Below are 12,945 nucleotides of genomic sequence, written 5' to 3'. Positions count from 1 at the left end.
CTTTTTCTCTGTGGTTACTTGAAACAGCAAGAATTATGAAAACATCCAGTCACAGAAATATTCTATGCTTATAAAATTAAAATGAATAAATTTCCTACATGTACCTAATTGCTTATTTCTGTTTGCAACATTAGCGAAGCCACATTATCCAAGCAACTTATTTGGCTCATAAGTAAGGGTATAAGCTTATTTTCATATTAAATGGCATCTGTAAGTTTGTCAGGGTTAGAAAGTAAAATGTTGGGCTGGAGAGATGGCTTAGCAGTTAAGTGCTTGCCTGTGAAGCCTAAGGACCACAGTTCGAGGCTCGGTTCCCCAGGTCCCACGTTAGCCAGATACACAAGGGGGCGCACACGTCTGGAGTTCGTTTGCAGAGGCTGGAAGCCCTGGCGTGCCCATTCTCTCTCTCTCTCTCTCTATCTGCCTCTTTCTCTCTGAGTTCTATCTTAAGGTATCAAGAACAAACTCCTCTACAGACATTTGTTATGCTATATTAGTTAATGTTCAAATTTAGGTTAAAGGACAGACTGATTTCCCTTGATTCTTCCAGTGTCTAAAACTTAGCTTGGGCTGGTTTTAGAATGGCAGGATATGGAACAACTAGTCTTAGAAGACAGTAACAAATCAGATCTTACACGCAGGGCATTTGGGATGAGGCTTATAGCCAAGCATTACAGCTCCTTGCAAATAATAAAAAAATAAAGCCAGATATGGAACATATGCCTTTCATCCCATCAAATGGGGAGGCTGAGGTAGGAGGACCACCAAGGTCAGCCTGGGTCCCAGAGATCCTGCCTTGAAAAGCCCACTCACTTATACCAATACTGTATAGTTACAAAAAGCCCCTATTTTCATGTCCTGACCTGGACTCCAAGTTCAAGGTGAGTACCACTGTACCCTTGACTTAGGATTTCACATACAGTAGCTCATTAATTGTTGAACAAGGTGCTTTGAGCCTCTAAGAGAACATTTTCCAGAGGACTTAAATATGAAATACAAAAAGCTTCATTACAAATAACCCGAAGATCAGGTGTCTGACTTGGCCTCATGGGATAGAGACCACATGAGAATCCACATATGGCCTGGATATCCATGACCTCAGTGTCTGACACTACCTACAAAAGACCATCATAAAAGGAGATGGCAGTGACCTTGGGATGATTCAGAAGGCATAATGGTGCTGGGAAGAAGTGACAGAGGAGTGTTCAGCACTGAAGTATATCAATCACACCTTCCATGGCTCAGGGTCTATTGCGGAAGAGGTGGCAGAAAGAACATTAAGAGCCTAAGGAAGGGTAGGAATCCTTACAACATGCTCCTCCTGACACAAAATGGCCTGGATATCCATGACCCCACAGTGCCTGACACTATCTACACAAGACTATCATAATAGGTGGTAAAAGATGACAACAAAATAAAAGACTGATTGAGAGGGGAAGGGGATATGATGGAGAATGGAATTTCAAAGGGGAAATTGGGGGGAGGGAGGGCATTACCATGGGATATTGTTTATAATCATAGAAGTTGTTAATAAAAGATAATTTAAAAAAATCCACATATGGGAGCTAAAGAGATGCTGCAGTGCCGCTCTGCAAAACCTGACAGCTCAGGTTTGATTTCTCAGTATCCACATAAAGCCAGATGCACAAAGTGCCATGCATATGTGTGTGCATGCATACATGCATGTGTCTGGAGTTTATTTGCAACAGCCAAGGCATGCCCATACTCTCTGTCTGTCTCTCAAAAACAATATAGTCTAAAGACTAGGTATAGTCTTTAACACTAGTATGGGCAGGGGTGTGGACTGGCATACATATATATTGAGTGCAAGCCATGAGGGCACCAATGTTCTCCTCTGGCCTGCACCTAAGTATACACATATGCATACAATATACAAACAAGCACAAAAAAGACCAGTTATGTTTCAAAGCAGTGGTCAGAATGACCTCCAACTATTTTTTCTTTGGGGAAAAAAAGGTCAGCAACTATCAATTATGGAGTCCTCAAATAATGGAAACCAAACCCCAAATAGTAAATCAAAATAACAGAATTAGCATAAAGGCACAGAACAAGCCTTGGTTTTTATTATTTAAAAAGCTTCATATTTATTTAGCTTTCTGACTCTGTGCTTGTGCCTTCAACACCTTCACGACAATTTTCTACTCCTCAATAAAGAAAGCTTGCTTGATACTGTCAAAGACACATTTAGCACACATGGAACCACCATAGGCCTGGCTGACATGTTTTTGTGTTTTGGACAATCTCATAAGGAGTTTAGGTCTCACAGCATGAACCCCTCGAAGTCGGCCTGGGCACTCGTTGCAAGCTGACTCTGGTGCTTTCCTGACCTTCTTGGTGTACAGGTAAACAATTCTATTACCAGGGGTTCGGGACAGCCTAGTTTTGTTAGAGGCTGTGTTGTAGGAAAGCCTATGACGGTATGTCAAACGCTGGACCATTCTGAGTACAGCTCAACCCCTGAGGATGCCCTGCTTGTGCGGGTCCTCGGATGGCGGCTGATTGTCAAGAAGACCCCGGTTCATCTTTTAATATTTTTGAGATTTTTTTCTTTGAGGTGGGGTCTCACTCTAGCTCAGGCTGACCTGGAGTTCACTATGTAGTCTCAGGGTAGCCTTGAACTCATGGTGATCCTCCTACCTCTGTCTCCCAAGTGCTGGAATCAAAGGCATGTACCACCACACCCAGCTTGAGATGTTTTTCTTTACCATCTATCCTTCCATTCTGTCTTCTTTTTTTCCCTTTAAAAAAATAGCTTGTATCACTGTCAGAATTCATCATTTTCGAAGGATTGTTTAAAGTTGCATAAAGGAACTGTATAGAAAAGTGTTATCATTGTTTTATTGACAGTCAATTATTATGTGAATTCTACCTTCTATAGAATTGTGAAAAAAAGTTAGCTTTTTATGATCTCTCATATGACTGCTCTCTCTCCTTTTTTCTTCTTCCCTTTTGCTATCCCTCTCTTCCTTTCCTTTCCTCCCTCCCCTATATGTATGTATGTATGCATGTGTGTATGTATGTTTGTATGTATATAAATATATACACACACATGCACACATACATAGAGAGAAAGAGAGAGAAAGGGAGTAGATTAGTACCTCATATTTTAAAATCTTCTAAGTTGAGTGACTTTGCTAAGTACCATGTAAGTTTTCTTAGTAATAACACATTAAAGCTGGTAACGAGACTGTTTCATGTGAAGTAAGAAGATTAGGTCTTTTGTAATATTCATCTGTACTAAATATGGACTTGATTTAAATGTGTCTTAAATATGAAGAATATAGTTTCTAAATGTAGTACTGTTGCAGTCAGGTTCATCTTATTGGCAGAAAACACCCAACCAAAGCCAGCTTGTGGGAAAAAAGGTTTATTTTGGTGTATAGACTCAAGGGGAAGCTCCATGATGGCAGGGGGAAATGCTGGCATGAGCAGAGGGTGGACATCACCTCCTCACCAACATCAGATGGACAACAGCAGCGGAACAGTGTGCCAAACACTAGCAAGGGGGAGCTGACTATAACACCCATAAGCCCGCCACCAACAATATACTCCAGGAGGCTTTAGTTCCCAAATTTCCATCAGCTGGGAGCCTAGCAATCGGAACACCTTAGTTATGGGAGACACCTTAATCAAACCACCACAAGTACTGTATATTAAAGAAAGCCATGAAAAATAGATTATTGATTGCTGCACATGTGAAGTTATAGTCACCCTGAGCAGAAATGATAAAAAAGACCAGAGAATCTAAATAATTGTTAAAATTTACATGGTTAATTATTTCCGGAGCTGCGATTAATATCCTTATCTTATACCAGCTTATTCTGCATGAGGTCACACTAATTTCTTTTTGTGACTACAAAACTGGATTGATTTGTGGCCATGGATTGTAATCTGGAAATATTTGTCCAAACATTTAATAGAAAGAAAGCATTAAATGAGTATCTTATGCAATTCAAGATTACCTTTAGAAATTTGGGTACAGCCATTATTCAGAGGAGTAGAATAGTTTAGTTTTGGTTTTAGAGTGGCTTAGGCACCAGGAATTAATTGGATTATTTAAAAATATATTTTTATTTATTTATTTGAGAGAAAGAGGCAGAGAGAGAGAGGGAGAGAGGGAGGGAATGGGCACACCAGGGCCTCCAGCCCTTGCAAACGAACTCCAGATGCATGTACCCTCTTGTGCGTCTTGGCTTTGTGGGTCCTAGAGAGTTGAACTGGGAACCACTGGTTTTGCAAGTGAATGCCTTAACTGCCAAGCCATCCCTCCAGCCTAGAAATTAAATTGGATTTTTTTCACTGAAATTATTTCTATATACTAGTCATTTTTTAAAAACTTGTGTATGTAGGCATGTGTGTATCTGTATGACATGTGTGTGTTGGGGGAATGTACATATGTCATGGTCCATGTGTGGGGAGGTCTGAGGACAACCTTGGGAGTGCTTGTCCTTTCTTTCCACCTTACTTGAGACTTGAGACTTGAGATCTCCCTTTTGATTTTTGCTGCTGCATGTGTGGCAGTCTAACTGGCCTGCAAGCTTCTGGATTCTCCTGGCTCTACCTTCGATTGCCGTACGTTTGTTAAGATTACAGGCTGATGTGTCTGGCTTCATGTGGGTGCTGGGAGATCAAACTTGGGGTAGCAGTCTTGAAAGCAAGCACCTTTAACTGCTGAATTATCTCCCTAGCCCTGTGTAGTAGTTGTTTTTAACTATTCATTTCAACTTGTGTTTTCTTTACTTGCACCAGTTTTGACTATTGATACTGTTACTGCACTTTTTTTTCCCTGAAAAACTAATTAAAAAAATCCAAGGACTTGTTACCTTGTCAGTGCACTTAAAACTCTTATTACTCCAAGAAAATTGGCTCCTAGCTGCTAAAATTAAGTGATGTTTGATATTGCCTAGGAAGATCATTCTCCTTTTATATGATTCTTTGGAAAGTATTTGCCCAGAGATTTTGCTCCACAAAGCTATTTAATACTAATGAATTTCTGACATTTTATTATTAGATGTTGATTCTCCTGACTTAATGCTTTGCTATTCATTTAAATGCCAACATCCCCAGGAAATAAACCTTAATAAATTTTACCAATCATATTGTTTTTATTGATTCTTTCTTTAGGCTAGATTTTTTAAATTAGAGGTCAAGGTCAAGAAATCAAGAGGACATGCCTGCTTGATACAGTGTCAGTAGATGAAGGAAGAAGGCCAAAGGCTGTTTTACTTACTTTATAGTTTTGCTGACATGCTATTATTCATTCTTAAAGTTATTTTCAGTGCTCAACTTAGTTTAATAAACATTTATTGAGAGCCTACAATATGACAAGTATTGTGCTAAGCAGGACACATGAGTCAGTAATATTAACTCTTCTCAGTCCATAAGGAATGAAGAATGTGGTAGTAAAAATTTACAATATTAGGTAAAAGTGCATCAGTAAAATTACATAGAGACTCAAGAAACAGTACTTGTAATAATACTGGATTCAAGTCATGCCTCTTCAATTTGTATTCCAATATACCTAGTGTATATGACCCTGCTGGCTGTGTAACCTTAGATAAGATAAACCTCATTTCTAAAATTAGGACTTTAATTATACAGCCTCACAGAATTGTCATATGAACCTTAGGAACAATGGTTATCACTTGATAAGTGCTCAGTGAACACTGGCTTTTTAAAAAATTATTGGTAAATGAACTCAGAGCCTCAGACATGCTAGACAAGGGCTCTACCAATGAACTACATTCTTACTCAGTTATTGTTAATTTAATGTTAATTATTCGCCTGCTTTGCCTTCTGTTTAGTCTATTATGTTTGAGTGGAATCCTTTGTCTTTCATGTAACAGTGACTCAATTAAAAAATGACTACTTGGGCTGGAGAGATGGCTTAGCGGTTAAGCGCTTGCCTGTGAAGCCTAAGGACCCTGGTTCGAGGCTCGATTCTCCAGGACCCACGTTAGCCAGATGCACAAGGGGGCGCACGTGTCTGGAGTTTGTTTGCAGTGGCTGGAAGCCCTGGCGCGCCCATTCTCAATCTCTCTCTATTTGCCTCTTTCTCTGTCACTCTCAAATAAATAAATAAAGATGAACAAAAAAATTAAAAAAAAATAGCTACTTGTCATGTAAAAGTCAAGCTTTTGTCCTGGGATTATAGGTGTGTACCACCATGCCTGGATATAAGTCCTTCCATTCATTTGAAGTTTGCCAGTGCTGAGAAGGCTATTTCAGTCATAGGCAGTAGTTGGGTAAATTAATAAACCTCTGATATAACCTGGAATGTTCAAGAGTTGTGGGAACCTGGGTATTCCTGAAGCTTTTCTCTGAGTAGGTATGTCTTTGTCATGTCCAGGAATGTAGCAGAGAGGAACCCCTGATGGCTTTTAAGCTCTGAATGATGATATAATTTTAGAATTGTTAAAAGTCACTGTGATATCTGTGAAAATGATGTCAAGACTAGAGTCAGTAAATATTAAGTGAGTAGGCAGTTTGTGGCCAAGATAAGAAATTATAATTGCCTCAGAAGAAAGCAGTTGTAGTGGGGATGATGGAAAAGATGAAATGAAGAGGCTTTTGGAGAGTGACAATCAATCCTATTTTATATTTGCCTTTATATGAAGTTGAGGTTGAACAAGGAGGCTAGGATTACTTCCAAGCTACTTGGTGTGACTAGTGGTATCTTTCCAGTAAGAAAGTTTTGGGGTGATGAAGGATAGTATAGATTTGGATATGTTGAATTTACTATTCCTATGGACTCCCACGTAGAGATGTTTGGTAAGCAGTTGGATATTTGTTTCCAAAGCTTGGAATAAAGATTTAAAAAATGGTCAGTGCTTGAGACTGTGAATAGAAATAGGTGGAACCACTTAAGCCCAGATGTTTAATGAGGATGAAGGGTAAGGATATAGCTTGGAGAATGCAGGTGTTTTGTGACTGCCAAAGGAAGAGAGGGCTGAGCCAGATACATGAGAAGGGTAAATACTGATTTAGGTGCAAACCACATGAACCTGAGGCCAAGTATGATGAGAGGAAATAGTTTCTATCAGGAGAGAATACCTGCAGCTTATTTATTGCAGGCAGATTAATTAGGGATTTGATTACAAAATAAGGAACAATAATCTTAGACTAAGACCTGGACAACTTTGGAAGAATAGTGGGATAGAAGTTAATAGCAATTGACTAAATGTTGAATGGGATTCAAAGTTTCCTCTTCCAGTATAACTGGGAACAAAACAAATGCTAAGTACAAATCTAAATATAGAGAACTATTTTAAATTATTTTATGTAATAATTACACTTTGAGAAAATGCATTCTTCTTACCTTTCATGGGTTTGAAGGCTAAACCTGGTTATTGATACTTCTGAATGAGCATCCATTAAAATGCTAAAACCTTTTTGTTGCCAACATATATAGGATAGTATAGCTTATGTTTTAAAAGTTAGCCAATTTCTTTTGGAAGATTTGGTACATTTAAGAATTTGAGATGGTGCCAGGCGTGGTGGTGCACGCCTTTAATCCCAGCACTCGGGAGGCAGAGGTAGGAGGATCACTGTGAGTACAAGGCCACCCTGAGACTCCATAGTGAATTCCAGGTCAGCTGGGGCTAGAGTGAGACCCTACCTCGAAAAACAAACAAACAAACAAACAAACAAAAAACTAGCAAAGAAAAAGAATTTGAGATGGAAGGATGGCTTAGTGTTTAAGGCATTTGCCTACAACGCCAAGGGACCCAGGTTCGATTCCCCAGGACCCACATAAGCCAGATGTACAAGGGGGCGCATGCATCTGGAGTTTGTTTGCAGTGGCTGAAGTCCCTGGTGCGTCCATTCTCTCTCTCTCCCTCCCTTCCCCTCCCTCTTTCTCTGTCAAATAAATTAAAAAAAAAAGAATTTATTAAGCTAGGTGTGGTATCACATACCTATAATCCCACCACACAGGAGGCTGAGGCCGGAGGACTGCTACAACTTCAAGGCTTACCTGGCTATATATAATGAGTGCCAGGCCACCAGAGTGACATAACAAAACCCTGACTTTTTAAAAAAGAATGAGACAGACAGACATTCAGCCAGTTCCTGGACAGAAAAATTATGTTTCACTTGATATTTTCTTCTTCTGAAATATTTATTGAAGGATTTCTAAAGTAGCTGGAAGAAAAATGGGAATTTAGAAAGTCTAGATGCTTCCACTTTTATTGCTTCTCATGACAATGCTGTGGCATATAATTTCTTTTTGTTTTTGTTTTTTTAAGGGCTTGGCCTTGGCTCAGGCTGACTTGGAATTACCTTTGTAGTCTCAGGGTGGCCTTGAACTCACAGTGGTCCTCCTTCCTCTGCCTCCCAAGTGCTGGGATCAAAGGTGCGTGCCACCATGCCCGGTTTTCATATAAAAATTTTGGGAGAGGACCTTGTGTAGCAACAGGCTGACCTTGAACTGTGAACCTACTACCTCTACTTCCCAAGTGCCAAAGTCACAGGTATGCACCACTACACCCAGTTCTCCAAAGCGATTTTTAATTAAAATCACTGTCTTGAAGTACCCTAATGTAAAGTTCATAAATCTTCAAAACATTATTCTGATACCAACTATTATTATTTGATAAATTGCCTTAGAAACAATTTCATGAACTGTTATTTTCTCTTTTTTCTATTACTGGAAATAAGTTCCATGTTTTCTCTCATGTGCTTATTATTATTACTATCAACAAAATATTTTATATGGATACATCATGTGTTGGTACCCACTTTTCCCTCGTCCCTGCCCGCATTCTGTTGGGGTCCCTCCTCAGTGGGGTTGCAGATATTCCCCATGGGGTTGTGGTTTATGTGTTGTGGGAGCAGCAGTCAGTTATTTTGGGGGTGAGGGAATGCTTCTGGGCATGATATCTCAACTGTGGCTCTTACAATCTTTCTGCCCCCTCTTCTGCCAAATTTCATGAGCCGTGGTGGGTGAGCTTTAAGTCTACTTCAGTGATGAGCTCTTAGGAGCCTCTGGATCTTTGCTTTGGTATGTGTTGAGTATCCTCAGGGTCTGTCGCCTAGACCGTGGTGCTGGTTATCAGGAACAGCATGGAAGCAGCACTCTTGCTCACCTTCCCAATTCCTCTGTGGTTTTAGCTGTGGCTTGGCTGAAGTGTGAATGGTACTTTATCTCTTCCAGTTTCACTACCTTCTGAAAAAACAGATTCTGCAATGGAGAGTGAAGTCAGCATAGTTTAAGTGGGATAAGTAGTATTAATTTAGGGAGAATCTGATCCATCTAACCCCTCTTTCAGGCAACGACTAGTGAGAGCTTGACAGTGGACAACATAATCTTTGTCTCCATAGGCTTCTGATCTGTTCCCAATTCTAGATATGGGTTCCTTTACATTGAGCAGATCTCTTAGCCAATCAGAAAGCTATTGGTTACCCACTGAGGCTGTGTGCCACTATTGCACTGGCATGTACATCGTTTCTGGGTGTTTGCTTCTGAGTAGCTTAGACTTCTGGTTGCTCAGACTGGTGTTGGCCATTTTCCCCCATTGGCTCATGTAGCATTTTCCAGCACTAGACAGGTTAACTGTCTGGGGATGGCTTTCTTCTGGATTTCAGCCAGGTGTCTCCATGCTGTGTGTCGGCAGCATATGGTGTCTTCAGCAATAGGGTCTTAGCTTTTGCCTCAGGCGGGTAATCAAGTGCTTTGACAGAAAGCTGTCTTGATTTGGGGACCTTGTAGCTCTCTCCCATCAATAGCTCAATATGGATAACAACCAACTTCTGTTACTGGGAGTTAGGGACAGAGACAGATTTTTTTTTTTTTTTCTTTTAAGCTTAGGCTTCATCCTACCCTTACCAGGGCCATACTTTTCAGGTGCTACTCTTACTCCATTTGAGGGTTATATCTTTCAGGTTATCTCCAAGGATAAAGGTTGCTGTGGTATCAGCTCATTTTGGATTTAATTTCGTGTTTGCTTCCCCTCCCCTTCCCCATTCCCCCTGACCCTTCCATCTCTATTGTCTGGGCCTTGAGTTGCCTATCAGGTATGTCAGCAACTCAAGCAGGTCCAGGTTAGGAACTGCAGTGATACCATGTGGTGTTTGCCCTTCTGTGATTGTGTGAGTTTGTGGAATATGATCTGTCCATTTTTCTACAAATTTCATTGTATAGATTTTTTTTTAACTGCTGAGTAGAATTCCATTGTGTAAATGTACCACAACTTCATTTTCCATTCATCCAATGATTGGCATCTGGTTTGATTCCAGTTCTTAGATATAGTAAATTGAGCAGCTATAAACATGATTGAGCAAATCTCTTTGTAGTGATGCATGAAGCACTTAGGACAAATGCCCAGTAAGGGAATAAATGGGTCTGTTGGTAACTCTTATTTTTATCCTTTTCAGGAATCTCCAAATTGATTTCCATAGCGGTTATATAAGTTTGCACTCCCACCAACAGTGGATGAGTATTCCTCTTTCCCCACATCCTTGCCAACATTTGTTGTTGTTAGATTTTAAAAAAATAGTTTATTGGGCTGGAGAGATGGCTTAGCGGTTAAGCGCTTGCCTGTGAAGCCTAAGGACCCTGGTTCGAGGCTCAGTTCCCCAGGTCCCACATTAGCCAGATGCACAGGGGGGAGCATGCGTCTGGAGTTCGTTTGCAGAGGCTGGAAGCCCTGGCACGCCCATTCTCTCTCTCTCCCTCTGTCTGTCTTTCTCTCTGTGTCTGTTGCTCTCAAATAAATAAATAAAAAATTAAAAAAAATAGTTTATTTTTATTTATCTATTTATTTGACCGAGAGAAAGAGAGGAAGAAAGAGAGGATGGGCATGCCAGGGCTCCAGCCACTGCAAATGAAACCCAGACATATGCGCCCCCTTGTACATCTGGTTTACGAGGATCCTGGGGAATTGAACCTGGGTCCTTTGGTTTTGCAGACAAATGCTGTAACTGCTAAGCATTCCCTCTAGCCCCTGCTGTTAGTTTTTTTTAATGATTGCCATCCTTACTGGAATAAGGTGGAATCTCATGGTTGTTTTAATTTGCATTTCCCTAATGGTTAGGGATGCTGAACATTTTCGTAAGTGTGTGTTAGCCATTTGTAATTCTTCCTCTGAGAACTTCCTATTCAGTTCTCTGCCCCAGTTTTGGACTGGGTTGTTTGCTTTTTTTTATTGTTTAGTTTTGAGTTCTTTGTAGATTCTAGATATTAGGCTTCTGTCAGTGGTATAGCTGGTGAAGATTTTCTCCCATTTAGTGGGTAATTGGCTCTGTTTATGGTATGTTTGTCTGTGCAAAAGCTTTTAGGCTTCATGAGATAACATAGGTTGAGTCATTGCTTAATTTATAGGGCTACTGGGGTCTTGTTCAGGAAATCTTTACCCACTCCTGTATGGAGAGTTCTTCAATCCAGTAGGAGAAGAGTTTCAGATCTTATATTGTGGTCTTTAATCCATTTGGACTTGATTTTTGTTTATGGAGAAATGAGTGGGTCTAGTTTGATTTTTCTGTATATGGTCATCCAATTTGTTCAACACCATTTGTGGAAGATGTTGTCTTTTGTCAAGTCTACATTATTGACACCTTTGTCAAAGATCAAGTAGCTGTAGTTACTTGACCTAAAGTCTGAGTCTTCAATTGGTTCGTATTTCTGTTCTAATGGCAGTACCATGCTGTTTTTGTTACTGTGGCTTTGTAATATAGCTTTAGATTGGGTATGGTGATACCTCCAGAGGTGGTTTTTTTTTTTTTTTTTTTTTCCTTCTGAGGATATGTTTGGATATCTGAGGCCTACTGCCATGCCATATGAATTTTGAGGTAATTTCTTCTGTCTCTGTGAAGTTTGATGCCAGTATTTTTATTGGTATGGCATTAAATCTGTATATTGCTTTTGGTAGAAGTGCCATTTTCACAATATTAATTCTACCTGTCTAGGAGCATGGGAGGTCTTTCCGTCTTCTCAAGTCCTCCTCAATTTCTTTCTTGAGTATTTTTATATTTTCATTACATTCATCTTTCACATTATTGGTTAGTGTTATTCCAAGGTATTTAAGTTTTTTGTTGTTATTGAAAATAGAACAGCCTCACTGATTTCTTTCTCTGTATATTTGTCCTTTGCATATAGCAAGGGTACTGATTTTTGTGCATTGATTTTATATGCCACTACTTTACTGAAGGAATTAATCACCTTTAGCAGTTTTGAGATGGAGACTTTAGGTCATTTATGTATAGGATCGTGCCATCTGAAGATAGGGCTAACTTGGCTTCTTCCTTTCCAATTTGTATCCCTTTTATTTCTTTCTCCTGTTTTATTGCTTGGGCTAGTAATTCTAGTACTATATTGAAGAGCAGTGGTGAGAGTGGGCACTCTTGTATTGTTCCTGATCTCAGTGGGAACTCCTTGAGTCTTTCTCCATTAATTATTATTTGGGGTTTAGGTGCTGTACATATAGCCTTTATTATGTTGAGGTATAAACCCTCCATGCTTATTCTTTCCAGTGTTTTGATCACGAAGTACTGTTGTATTTTGTCAAAGGCCTTCTCTGCATCAGTTGAGATGATCATGTGCTTCTTGTGGTTAAGTTTATTTATGTGGTGTATTACATTGACCAATTTCCATATGTTGAACCATCCTTGTATCCCGGGGATGAAGCCTACTTGATCAAGGTAGATAATGCTTTTGATGTGCTGTTGAATTCAGGTTGTGAGGATTTTCTTCAGATTCTTTGCATCTTAATTCATCAAGGATATAGGCCTATAGTTTTCTTGTTGCATCTCTATCTGGTTTTGGTATTAGGGTGTTGGTAGCTTCATTAAAGGAGTTGGGGAAGATTCCCTGGTCTACAATTATGTGAAACAGTTTGAGAAGAATTGGTTTCAGTTCTTCAATGAAGGTTTGATGGAATTCAGCTGAGACACCATCTGGTCCTGGATTTTTGTTTTTGGGGAGGTTTT

General features: G+C 39.8%; 2 protein-coding genes across 5 annotated transcripts in view; one reads left to right on the top strand and one right to left on the bottom strand.

Moving 5' to 3' along the window:
• Rabgap1l (RAB GTPase activating protein 1 like) overlaps positions 1-12,945 on the top strand; it is a 682,536-nt gene that overhangs the window by 121,175 nt on the left and 548,416 nt on the right. The gene's annotated exons all lie outside the window — the stretch shown is intronic.
• LOC123457638 (60S ribosomal protein L34-like) lies at positions 2,160-2,459 on the bottom strand. The gene has a single exon (XM_045141718.1). The coding sequence runs from the start codon at positions 2,457-2,459 to the stop codon at positions 2,160-2,162; it is 300 nt and encodes a 99-aa protein (XP_044997653.1).

Source organism: Jaculus jaculus, chromosome 1 (genome assembly GCF_020740685.1).
Source record: "Jaculus jaculus isolate mJacJac1 chromosome 1, mJacJac1.mat.Y.cur, whole genome shotgun sequence".
NCBI classification, from domain to species: domain Eukaryota; kingdom Metazoa; phylum Chordata; class Mammalia; order Rodentia; family Dipodidae; genus Jaculus; species Jaculus jaculus.
This window is presented reverse-complemented; position numbering and strand designations above follow the sequence as displayed.